This window comes from Macrosteles quadrilineatus, unplaced genomic scaffold (assembly GCF_028750875.1).
Source record: "Macrosteles quadrilineatus isolate MER2022 unplaced genomic scaffold, UCM_ALF_1.0 Scaffold_8__2_contigs__length_117827958, whole genome shotgun sequence".
Taxonomy (NCBI): Eukaryota; Metazoa; Arthropoda; class Insecta; order Hemiptera; family Cicadellidae; genus Macrosteles; species Macrosteles quadrilineatus.
Genome location: NW_026542601.1, coordinates 112,500,270 through 112,514,172, shown reverse-complemented (window position 1 = coordinate 112,514,172; position 13,903 = coordinate 112,500,270). Strand labels below are relative to the sequence as shown.

Sequence of the window (13,903 nt, the reverse complement as noted above, 5' to 3'; positions counted from 1 at the left end):
ACATTAAGGCCAAAACACGTGACACTCGGAGGGTTAAGAATGGTGAAATATTAATTTGGAAAGATTTGATCTTTATAATGTCATCTTGGCTGATGAACGGGAGAAATCCCTGTAAATACATCACAAATTGTAATATGAAAATATACACAAACATACAAACCATTTCCTTACAACAAAGCAACAGGTCAAGGCAATATAGAACAAAGTGTTTGTTTTTATATTTATTTATATTAAACAATATACAAAAACCGTATCCACTAAAAACTAAAACCACTTCTAAAGGTTTTTGTCTAAGACGTTTTTGGTTAAAAACCCCCTTCCAAAGACCAACAAAAATTTTTCTTAAACAACAAAATGTAAGCTTGTATTAATCTAAATGAAGAAAAGAACTCAATATATAAATTATTAGGGAGAAACAATGTTGATTTTAAAGTAATTGAAATATCTGTAACATCAAAAAAGATAGCTTTAAGATCGCCAGTTTGAAATAATAAAACATAACGTAATGTATAATAAACATAGGATACCACTCATGTACCATCATGTAAAGCATAATACACATTAACAATAAACAATACACCTATTAACACCGAATAATGCCTCCAAGGAGACTAAGTTGAGGATTGACGAATCAAATCACTTAGTATTGAGGTTAGGGCACCCCTAACCTTACAAGTCACTTTTCAGAAATTATGGATAAGAGCAACCACTTTCTCAGTAGAATCAAGAGCGCATCTTAAGCAGGCCGATCAAAAATACACGTCACAATATAACACGGCGCGATCCGATACTCACACCATAATCTTGGCTAGGTCACTAGATTAGATCGGCAACATTCATCGGCAATTCAACTATCGTAGTGTAATAAAATTGTTCAATATCGTTTAGTAAACGTTTGTCTTGCTCCCTGACGAAGTTAATGGCAACACGTCCACCTCTGCGAATCCTGAAACACCATAATAGATTGTTATTGTTAGCAAATTAAATTTAATATAATAATTGGTTAGACAAAATATCTGGTTAAAACTATATCTAGTCTAATGAGATTGTTTATTCTGTAAACAAAAATACAAGTACCAAAGCACTGTTAATTAATGCAAATATAAAACAAGCGGGGACCACAATAATTCTAAGAATAGGATTGAAACTGTCATTAGATTAATTATTAAATAATTGTACTGAACTCAAGAAAGGTTGTTTATTTCTAATTCAACAAAAACTCAAACAAAATATAAAAACAATAACACAAAACATATGTAGAACAATTACCATATGTTATAAACATATTAACTACTACTGTCATCCCTCCTTCACAAGACAAATTGATTTGGTGTTCTTCTAATCCTTTCCCCTCGTCTTAAGCCGGGTTTTCCTAGGCGCGGAGTTGGCCAGCGGAGAGAGGAACGCGGAGAGCGGACTCAGCTTGTCTTAGGTAATTTAATGTTACTGTTTTCCTAGCAGCGGAGCGGAATGCCATGTTAATTTAAATTCCGCTCTCCGTTGTCCGCTCTCCGCTGGCCGACTCCGCGTCTAGGAAAACCCAGCTTTACAACACGAGCTGAGTCATTGTTATGTTCTTCTGACCTGGACGATTGACCTTTATTCACATCATGGGAGATTCTGAATGACTTGTCTCTTCTTAGGAACCATGAGTTTCTTCGGTATTCTCGTCCATCACCAGTCTGGATTTTGTACGATCGTGGTTCAGGACCAACTTGAACAATCTTTGCTCTCAGCCAACACTTTGGTTTGAATCTGAAAAGCACTGGTTCATCGAGTTTAAACTGATCAGGCTCTGTCTTCCTCATATCACCGTATAGCTTCTCTCGCCTTTTAATTTTTTCTAGCTGTTTTGAAACATTCTTTATGACCATCGGAATAAGGTGGTTGGTCGTAGATGGAAGAAGAGTCTTTGTCCTCCTACTCATCAGCCGCTGAACCGGGGAACCTAGGTTACCTCTTGGTGTGTTACGGTGATGAAGAAGTGCAAGATAAATATCGGACTGTTCTTCTTGACACTTGACAATTAAGTTTTTCCCTTCTTGGACATACCTCTCCGCCAGCCCATTGGATCTTGGAAAATGAGGAGATGAAATTCTATGATTAAATTTCCATTCGGATACGAATTTAGTGAATTCTATAGAAGCAAAACATGGTCCTCCATCAGTTCTTAGTTCATCTGGAATACCATGAGTTGCAAAGTACTTTTTTAGGTGTGTAATAACAGTAATGCTACTTTTGTTCCTTAGACTTTCACACTCAAAATATCCTGAGTAACTATCAGCAACTACTAAGAAGTCTTTACCTCCACATTCAAAAACGTCAGCACCGATGAACTGCCATGGCCTCACTGGTACTGTTTCTTGAAGGATCACATCTTGAGGTTTATCTCGTTGGTATTTGCTGCATACATTGCACCTTGCTACATATTGTCCAATATCTCTTTCCATATTAATCCAATATACATAGTCACGTGCTGTATTAATTGAACTTTGAACACATTTGTGAGGACGGTGAATATTCTGTAACACTTCAAGTTTCATTTCATCAGGTATAATCAAACGGCTTCCTTTAAACAAAAGACCATCATAGCAACTTAGTTCTTCTCTGAAAGTGAAATATTTTACCAATTCCTTGTCAACAGTGCTTCTTTCTTCGGGCCATCCATTCAAGATTATTTCCTTCAATTTAGAAAGCTCTGTGCATTTTCCAACACTAGTTCTGATTCGAGAAACTATATCAGAAAACATAGGAATTATCAAATGAATATCAAGCTGTGAGGTTCATCATCTTGATTGTCATTGTAGCAATCTCTACTCAAGGTGTCGGCCAGATGAAGCTCACAACCCCGCTTGTACACAACTCTTGGTCGATATGGTAAGATTTCCAAACACATTCTTTGGATTCTGGGAGGAGCATCAGACAACGGTTTCTTAAAGATAGCCTCTAAAGGCTTATGATCTGACTCAATTATCAACTCCTTGCATCCCCATACATACTCATGAAACCTTTTGCAAGCAGTCAGTATTGCAAATGTCTCTTTTTCAAGTTGACTGTAGTTCTGTTGTGATTGAGTCAATGCTTTGGAATTATAAGCTACGGGCTGCCCAGATTGTAACATAACAGCACCTACTGCATAACTGCTTGAATCCACAGAGAGAGTCACAGGAGAGTTGGGGTCATAGTAACGAAGCACGGGAGTTCTTTGCAGTTTTTGCTTTAACTTGTTAAATGCTTCTCGTTGTGGCGTATCCCAGAACCAGGCCACATTTTTCTCAGTGAGAACTCTAAGAGGTTGAGTATCAACCGAAACATCTGGTATAAACTTTGACATACAACCTAAAAATCTCTGAAGCTCAGACAAACATGTGGGTTCCTTCATTCTTGAAATGGCTGTTACTTTGTCAGGATCAGCTTGTAACCCTTGGTCTGAAACTATGTGACCAAGAAATTTCACCAACGGTTTGGCAAATATGCACTTTTCTTTGTTAAGTGTAAGTCCTGATTCACTCAGCTTTGTCATTACTTCGTTCGTGATCTTTTGCAAGTCTCTTTCAATGTTACTGTGAATGAGTATATCATCCATTGAACACTCAACATTCTTAATTCCTTTGAGCAAGTCTGACATAATATACTGGAACACTTCAGGGGCCGATACCAAACCAAAGGGCATGCGTAAACAAGAGTAGCGCCCCCAAGGTGTTGAAAAAGTTAGTAGTTTGGATGTTCTCTTCGAAACTTTTATCTGCCAGAATCCTTTTTTACAGTCAAGGATGGTGAATAAAGTAGAACCATTCAATCTAGCTGAGATGTCATCTAATGTAGCCAATGGGTAATGTCTACGCTTTACATTTTTGTTAAGATCAGTTGGGTCAATGCATAGACGTATTTAGTCTCTTTGTTGGACTATGACCATAGGAGACACACAAGGAGTAGGCTCACTTACCGGAGTAATAATCTTGTCTTTTACCATTTGGTCTAGTTCTGCTTTCACTGCGTCACGTATTGGATGGGGTATTCGCCTGGGTGGGTGTATTTTGAAACTAGGAATCATACTCAAAAGACTTTAAACACCCTATTCCATCATATAATCCACTTATATAGACTGATCAATTATACCAGCAATCCGTTTTACGAACCCTAGGGTTTCACATGATACTCTTCCTAATATTGATTGATGCCCATTTGGAACTATTACAAACAAGACAGTGTCTTTATGAGACTTTTTGGTTACAACTGGACAAATGGCTTCACCCAAAACTGGCGTTTTTTGGTTGTTAAAAGAAACAAGGCCTTTAGTTTGCAGAAGTTACAATGTTCAGATTACAAGCTAGTGCCAAATCATGGGAAATAACATTGCACTGAGCCCCAGTATCTAATTTAAACTGCACAGTTTTGTTATTTGGCAATTCTAATAATTCTGTCCAATCTTGATTCTTGACTGGGTTAGAGATGCAATCAACATGCAACGGATAATCAGAATCTTCATTCTCTACAACCTCTAAAACATCAGTATTTTTACTCTTACTAGGGAGATTCTTTCGAGTTTTACACATCTTAGCAAAATTACCTTTAGTCAAGCATTGATTGCAAGTTCGATTAAAAGCTGGACATTGGCCTCTAGAGTGTTGTAAACCACAACGTTTACAGTCAAAGACTGAATATTGTAACGTAGGCCTAGAAAAGGAATCGTCCCTTTTAACAACATTAACATTTGTAGGGCTGTCAGAGGATATTTCTGCTAGTTGTTTCTTAGCTTGTTCATGTGCCCTACACTTGCTAATTGCATCATCTAGGATAAGCTTATCAGTAGAAAGTAGCTTTTATAATGCAAAATGTTAGGTATGGTACCTACTTTAAAAAACTATGGGGATCCATCTTACTCTGTTTAAGCCTACAGTAGCTTATAAACAGGCACTCGCCAATGGCGGTGAGGCCCAGGCGAAACCCCGGCGTGCCATCAAATAAGCGAACACAATTGGCATTCAAATATTTCAGTTTGATTGTGATTCACATTGATTGTGCCTTATTGTAGGTTAAGTAAATGTAAAAATAGTTACCATGTTATTTCATTAAGATTATTTAATAAGCTTAGCATCAATGCCAAAGAATTGGACCTTAAGTCATTTAAAAAAAGAGCTCAGGATTGGTTACTTTTAAATCCTTTTTATGACTTAGAAGAATATTTTAAGGTTGACGAAGTTAACTTTTAATGTCCTCACATTTCCACATTGTTTTTTATTTGTAAGCATATGTATTAGTATAGCCTATTTTGACTTGTTTTTAGGCTTGTTTTGTTTTGCCTAAAAATAGGCTGTTTATGTAATAGCTGAATTTTCTTGACTTTTGTTTATTGCATTTGTTGTAAATGTTGAAGGACAATAAAACGTTTCTGATTTCTGATTTTCCCTTAAGCTAGAATCTGATATACCAATAACTATTTTATCTCTTATCAAACTGTTTTTTAGTTGCTCAAAATTACAAGAATTAGCTTGGTTAACCAATTTTGTAAAAAAATCTTCAAAACTTTGATGGTTTCTTGTGTAATTTAGTTGAACAAAAATCTCTCAAATACTTCATTAGATTTAATAACAAAAAACTTATCAAATCGTTGAACAACTTCATCTAATTCAATATCTTCATCATCCATGAAACCAAAACTGTTATAAATATCTATATCATCTGGGCCTAAACTAGACATAAATGATGCTACCTGTACTGCATTGGATTTCCTATCAAGGCCAGAAGCTGTGTAGTACCAGTTCCACTGTTGCTTCCATTTCTTCCAAGAAGGAGCCATCTGAGTACTTGAAACCACAAGACATTTTGGTGGTTTTACATTATCTTTGTCTTCTGTATGGTTTGTATGGATATCATTATCTTCCTTAAAGTCATACCTCTTATTTCTATTCCGTGTGGGTTTCAGCACCATGTCATCTATAATATTAAAACGAAACAGTGTTTTTTTATTTCACGATTCTGAATCAACCACTCGACGGATTTTCATGATTTTTGTGTTGAAAGAAAGATAATTTTGAGATCTAGGGAATGTCGAAGCCATAATTTTAGTTTAGGGTCCCAGTTTTTTAGAAATTAAGTTTTAATTTTTAAAAAATCTAGCAGCCGACGCTAAGATTTGAAATTTGCTTAACATAACAGCTGTAAACATTCAGCTTTTATGTCACAAATTCAGTTTTTTGATAAAAATGTAAAGACATACTTAGGGTTGACTTATTTATACTATGTGTAATGCTAATCATTGATACGTTCAATTCTTCTGTAAGAGGATGACAGATTAATTTAATATACATAGTAAAATACTAGGATGTTCAAATGATTTTTTAAAGCAATCTTTGTAATCTTCGATTTGTTTTAGAGCAATATAATTTGTTTTAACTAACAGCTGGTTAGTTATAAAAATGCCCTATAGAACTATGAGGTTATTTACTCTGATTTTGTCATTGATTATAGGAAATAAGTAAGATTAGTAGACCACCGAGATAAGTAACACCATCGATGTGTACAAGTCGAGGCTCTGTACACGAGTTAAATAAAAAAGATATGAAAATTATTTTACTGCTCAACTTTTTTAGAAAGGGTAGGAAAACCAAAATTTTTACATGTTTTAATTCATGTTGGCATTTTTTTGTTTACAATCAATGTTTTTGAATGCTTGAACTTTGTTTGGATTAGGCCCAGAAATATTGATGTCATAAAGATGGAGACCAAGAATCCTCAGGAATACGATTTTAAATTACTACCACAACTTCAGACGGGTGTTATCCAAAGATATACAGATGAATGACATAGATTTGACACAACGTCATCATTGACCTAGGATACTGCAATTAGATTAACCATCCTTTTATGAAATCTAAAAAAGTTGTTTGGCGTGTGTTTAGTTGTGGTTACGTTTGGGGGCGCTGAATATTTTATAGTTTAAATTAATGAATATGGGGAATTACGATGTACATTGATTCAATGAGGGTGGTTTGATTATCAATGATATTGGAACTGATAACGGAATGGATAATAAACATAGACAATTAATTACGTCACTAGCTTTACTAGCGTGTTTTACGTTTTTAATTCCTTCAACATGTGACCAGTTCTTTTGTTCAAATGAATATTATTTTATTTTTGACTCAGCTGTTTACCAAAACAAACTATATGATGTTGTTTTTACTTTTCTTTGTTTACAGTTTACACTTATTTATATAGCAGTTAAATTGATGTTCATGGATACAGTGAAATTGACATAAAGGATGTGTGTGGACGATTCGTTTAGTGATGTCAGGACACCAACGTTATAATTATGTGTACTGTGAATTTTATTGGATATTTTCGTTTTATTTTAGGGAGTTTCAATTTAGACCTACTGGAAATTGTGTATAGTATGAGTAATTGTATTGTGGTGATATTGATTATGGAAGAGGTAGGTAGGCTATGCGATGGAAGGTGATATCATTGACTAGGCCTCTAAACACTTCTCAATTGATAATTACTCTTTCTACTGTAGGCTGCAATAAAATTTGTCTTTATACGTGTAAACTAGCTGTTCTGAGTTATAGGCCTACACCGTTTTAACACTTTTAACTGACTACTCCCGTACGTAGGACGGGCTGACACCTCGTTAGATTAATTATTAAATAATTGTACTGAACTCAAGAAAGGTTGTTTATTTCTAATTCAACAAAAACTCAATCAAAATATAAAAACAATAACACAAAACATATGTAGAACAATTACCATATGTTATAAACATATTAACTACTACTGTCAGAAACTAAATTTTGTTTGCGGATTTTTGGATTCAAATATCACTTGACGTTTCCTGTCTCCTCTGATTCAATGTACCCTCAGTACAGTTCTGTACCACAGTACACTTCCAATAAGTAAGTAAGTGTACTGTGTAGTAGACCAAGAATCATGGCGACGAAGGGAAATATCTTTATATTATTAATATACAACATTAAGAATGTGAACATGCTGTGATTAGAAATGTCAAATAAATAGCTAAAATAAATGGCATCAGCAATCTGACACATAGAGAAATCCTAAAATAATAGAAACAAATTGTAAACAAAACACAACATCTAAAGAAAACCAGACATAACTAACAATTAAAGTGGCTTCAGCTGTTCCATAAGGATGGTAAGGTATCTGCAATCCTAAAATGCTATGGGAAGGTAAGGAAACAGGTGCGCGACGTAGGAAGAGGTGAAGGAAGTAGTCAATGCGAGCTATCCTGAGTGCGGGAACTGTTCATGACGATTAGATTAAAGTATCTGCAATTCTAAAATGCTATGGGAAGGTAAGGAAACAGGTCCGTGACGTAGGAAGTGGTACAGGAAATACTGTAGTAAAGGTGAGACGGTCCGGAGTGTGGGAACTGTTTATGACCATTAGATTAAGGTATATACAATCCTAAAATGCTATGGGAAGGGAGGGAAATAGAGGTCCGCGACGTAGGAAATGGTGAAGGAAGTAGTAAAGGCGAGCGGTCCGGAGTGTGGGAACTGTTTATGACGATTAGATTAAGGTATCTACAATCCTAAAATGCTGTGAGAAGGGAGGGAAACAGGTCCGCAATGTAGGAAGTGGTGAAGGCGAGCAGTGTGGAGTCTGGGAACTGGAAACCAATTGTAACAGTTAGATTTATGTACCTGAAATTGAAATACTGAAATGCTATGAGAAGGGATGGAAACATGTCCGCAACGTAGGAAATGGTGAAGGAAATAGTAAAGGCTGGCATCGCAGAGTGGGGGAATGATTCCCCAGGTACTGTGTTGGTAAATACAGAATAGGTTAATAGTCATAATTAAATCATCAGAATATCTATCTGTCTATACTAATAAAAAGAAGACGTGGTGACTGTCTGTCTGTCTGTGTGTGCGTGCGTGTGTTTGTATGAGCTTTTCTAAAAAAATACTGAACCGACTGGGCTCGAATTGGACAGAAATAAAGCTACAGCTCCGAGGATACATACTATATGATGACCACTTTCATATTGACCTTGTAAACATATTTATATTTTAATCATATTCATAAATTTCATTTATACTCATATTAAAAAAAAAAATCGTATTAGGCCCATTTAAAACTTGCTACTGATTCAAGTAAATCAAATATTACAATTTTCTAATACATTTTCTAATACAATTTTCTAAGACATGTAGAATGGCACCGACGAGTCTACAAGTGTCATATTCAAGGTCCCGGGCAATGTACGCACAACCTGACGTCTACAGTGAACTGCTGATCGAAGTGGCAGCCAATCACAGCGTTAAGCACCAAAGGGATCATCTATGATTGGACACTGTAGGCGGGGTTAATTAGCATGATGGGAAATCTTAAAAAAGGAAGGGACAGGAGGAGCGAGATGGCATCAGTCTGGAAGAAGATTTGTGAGGCTTAGGACGGGGTCGGATCGAGTAGACCCCACTGAATCAGGATTGGTAAAATCTGCCACCTGAATACGTCCTAGGCCAAACTACTTCACCTACTCAGCCCATGCCGAGAGAAGAGGTTCCAGGGGGTCGTCATCCACCATCGAGGACCAGGATCAATCACCAAGTCATCTGCCAACGGAGACAAGGGGAGGTCTGGACATCACGAGACGTCACCTCGGGGAATCATCTACCCTCAAGATCTTCTCCTCGGTCAGTCAATTACCAATTATTTTTGTCAAAATTCAGTTATAATTCCCAGGACAACAAATTTTAGAAGAAAGAAGATAAATTTAAATTACATAAACAGGGCCTAAGTTAAATAACTACAATTCATTCAAATTAAACCTAACTTAAAATCAAATTAAAAACCTAAATAAATCAATGATATAAAACAACATAAACAATTATAAATAAATAATTTACTGCTAAATAAAAACAACAACAATATAGCCTTAAAGGTTATACCTGTAAAGTAATGTATTTAATATAATTAAGTTATTAAGTTCTCATTTAGTATTTCATTTTCAAACGAGTATTTTTGATAGTTTGCGAAATTGTGAAATATTTGACTTAAATTTAGGAGAGCATTGTAATTAGACACGTGATCACTGGTCTCAAATCTTTCCCACGAGAACACTCGTTTCAGTACCGCCCACTTCCTGCCGATCTAGTCCGGTTAAACCGATGTGCTGATAAAAATTGTCCGGATAAGAGAAAGTCTACTGTAGGCCTATATGTTTTGCATCCTATTGTTCTCAAGCCTCTTGTGATCAGTATTTCTTGCATGCTGAAAAAATGTGTGTTGGAAAAATGTATTCTTATTTTTACTAAACTTGATCATGGTTTTTTATACATTACTTAATTTTGTAGTGTTTAGCTACACATCTGCGCTTCAATTAAATCCACAGCAATATTTTAGAGCTAAGCTGCTTGCAGTTGACTTTGGTTTCTTAAATCATTGTAAAAAGTGTAACGTTATTTTACTTTCTCCCCCTATACCATAGTATATGGAGAAAGTATTGTTTTCGTCAAAATTTTCGAGTTTGAGTTTTGAGTGGATATATTCGTTTTGGGTCCCCCTGGACCCAAAAAAGTGGTTTTCGAAGTGATGTCTGTCTGTGTGTGTGTGTGTGTGTGTTGGGGAATGATACATTGTGAGATCCGACGTATGGTTACACACCAACAACGTGAGCTCCGTTTTCAATGTGAGAGAAAGCCTCTGATTCGTTGTCCTAGTGACTTCGGCATCACGGAAATACCCGAAATAGCTCGAACTAGGTCGGAGCTCATTTTACTGCTTTTTACCAATGTGTGCGAGTGTATAGCTTCATAAAATCGACACCACGTCGCGCTACGATCGCGTTTACACTCTTTGATGCACACCAACATGGTTCCATACAGTCAATGTGAGTTCCGCTATTGTTCTGACTTCCGCTCCGCATTTAGTCGTTTTCAGCGCGTTATTCTCGAATTTCTAGTGCCAGAACGCGATCCAGACTATATCCATGTCGTGTTTATAGGCACTGAGGAGGGGGGAGGTAGCTTCGCCGTTAGCATAGCATTATTGTAGTCTGTTGCGTTCCCCAGCTGTGTTTACCGCTAAAAATAATCTTTAAATAATCTTTAAAATAGTCTTTAATTTATAATAAGGATAAATTAAATAAACCAAAGCCTTCTCTGAGGGTATAGTAATGATTTCCCCGAGCAAAGCTTAGTACCCTGGTACTTATTTATTATTCAAGTCGCTCTACCAATTCTCCAAATCAGTAATCAATAGTCAGCCATCTTGAAACAGCTGTTCCGTCGTCTGTTCTTTAAAATGCTCAATTGTATCCACAACTAACTGTTTACATTTCATTTCAGTATTAGGTTTTTTTTTAATTTTTATTTCGGGACGTGATTTTTGTTTCCTTCCCGATTGTTTGGGGTAAAACAACTAGGTTAAATATTATTGCAGATAGCAATAATATTGAAAACAAGCATCGTACTAAAAAACAATTCTGTATAAAAATTAAACAAGTAACAAGATCTGTTGTTGACTAAACAAATTTAATTTTTGTTTCAATTAACTATGAAACATAAATCTAATTATAAAACACCACATGCTAACCTTATATAGACATTGAATACGACACGAATACAACTACATAAAAAAAAAACTTGAGTAAAGTTTTAAGGCCTGATATATGGTTACTTGTAAAACAGCAGTAGAGTTTAATCAGGCAGGCCCAATCCTAAATATTTTAACATGTGCCTATCACAATGTCATTATTTTTGCATGAATTTAATCCTCAATTGTGACATCATTGTGAAGATCTCCCGTGATGACGGAGCCACCGTGACCATGTTCGCGGCGCTATATTCAGTTGTCCAGTCGTCTCAGCAATCAACACATCTCGTAATCTCGGCGCCTGATCCATAACCATAGATCTCTATATAATACAACAAATCTGTATTATATATATGTCCACAACACACCCCACGCTCGCGGCCGGATCGTCAACATGTCCCCGAATGTCCCGCGGTCAAAGCATCATCGCTTGTGAGCACGGTGCCATCATCAACATTTCCCGCGTTCACGGCACCATCGCAAACACTTCCCTCGCTGCCCACGCTCAAGGCGCGATCGTCAACATGTCTCATGGTTGTGGAACCATCGTCAACATGTCTCACGGGCGTGGCACCATCGTCAACATGTCCCTCACATCGATGTATAATAACTCTACACGGGAGTTATTATACATCGATGGTCCCTCACTGCCTACACTCATGGCGCGATCGTCATCATGTCTCACGGTTGTGGTACCATCGTCAAAATTTCTCACGGTCGTGGCGTAATCATTGACATGTTTTGCGGTTACGATGCCATTGTCAACACGTCTCGGTTATGTCGCCGGTCACGGCATTATCGTCAACATGTTTTGCGGTCATGGTACCAACGTCAACATGTCTCATGGTTACAGTGTTATCGTCAACGTTTTTGCGGTCATGGCGTTAACCGTCAACGTATCTTGCACTCACGGTGCCATCGTTGACATGTCTCGTGGTCACGGTGCTAACTTCAACATACCTCGTGCCACAGAAAGCATATTAAGAACGTTTTCTGTGCTCGAGGTTACTTTGCCAGGATAAATATCTCCCGCGATTACGGATACATCATCGTCTCCTGGGTCCGCCGAACCATTTCGTGAAATTCTCTCGCAATCACGGAAGTGTCATCATCGTCACTCGCGACGCAGCGAATCCTTATTTTATCAAAATATACTTGACTATTTTCAAAACAATAGCTTCAACTTCGTGTAGACTTTATAGCCTCCGATTTATTTTATACAACCTTGAATATGGGCGAATTTCTCTCGTTTGTATTATAACGCAATAACACAATATGTATTATTCATAATTCGGGAACAAACCACGACTAGCTACCTCTAGTAAGATATAATCGTAGGCACCTGGTACAAAGTGTTCCACATATTGTTTAATCCAAGCAAACTCATAAACATTCAGTACTTGGACAAGTAAAGGAAATATGAGTGAGCAGAATACAGGAATGTCCCGTTAACACGTTATTCACACGTTACTCCAAATGGACTTCATAAGCAATTTCTTAGATTTTCCTTTTGCTACAGGCCATCCCAGTTATTGGAGTGTCGGGTCACTCGGGTCAGTTCACTTTTGTGATATTGCGAGAGTGTGATTGACCTCCAATTTCCAACCTATTAATATTGTTTGGGTTTTACGTGGTACCCTAATAAATCGCAAAAAGGACAACTCTTAATTTAATCCGTATAAAACTAAGGTTCAGCTGTCCATAAAACTATTTTTTCTGAATTCTCAAAAGTGGTGGTAATTTAGGCCTAATTTGTTTGGTCATCAGTTTATAACTCATTAAAATGTTTTTATACAAAACAATCCAAATCACTGTTTTGTATGATATTGGATACGCTTTCTTCAATTCTTTGGTGCAAACGTCACTTTTCACCACATACCAATAATGTAACGAGATAACACGTCGACTGAAAACAAATGTCAATCGGTTGATCTGTTCTTCCTACAAACTCTAACTTTACACTTATCAGTTATAAGTAATTTACAATCAGTGGCGTGTTTTGGAATCTCTTGCAGTACAATTAATTTAGTGACCAATTTTACACATTCTATTGGTACCAGGACCAACTTTCTAGTCCTGCATTGGTACAGGTGTTTGAAAAAAAATATTTTCGGTCCAAAGTACAATGTGCAAAAAAATATTATTTTATAAAGTTTATAGCAAGCCTACACAATCACAAGATTATTAAAATTTTTAAACTTCTAGCGCTTAATTACGTCAGCATATCTTAACTATATTTGGTAATATTATTGCATGGAATACTTTTATATTTTATATAATATATATTTAACTTATCCAAAATACGTAAAAATTAAGCTAGCAACCATAGGAGATAAGGCCT

At 36.5% G+C, this 13,903-nt stretch overlaps 1 protein-coding gene across 1 annotated transcript in view; it reads right to left on the bottom strand.

The window, feature by feature from the left end:
* Positions 1–212: 212 nt before the first annotated feature.
* Positions 213–13,903, bottom strand: part of LOC129000667 (eukaryotic initiation factor 4A-like) — a 51,490-nt gene continuing 37,799 nt past the window's right edge. Inside the window, exon 8 of the mRNA XM_054427629.1 lies at positions 213–946. Within this exon, the coding sequence (XP_054283604.1) occupies positions 817–946 (130 nt within the window). The 3' untranslated portion in view covers positions 213–816. The remainder of the gene's footprint in view (positions 947–13,903) is intronic.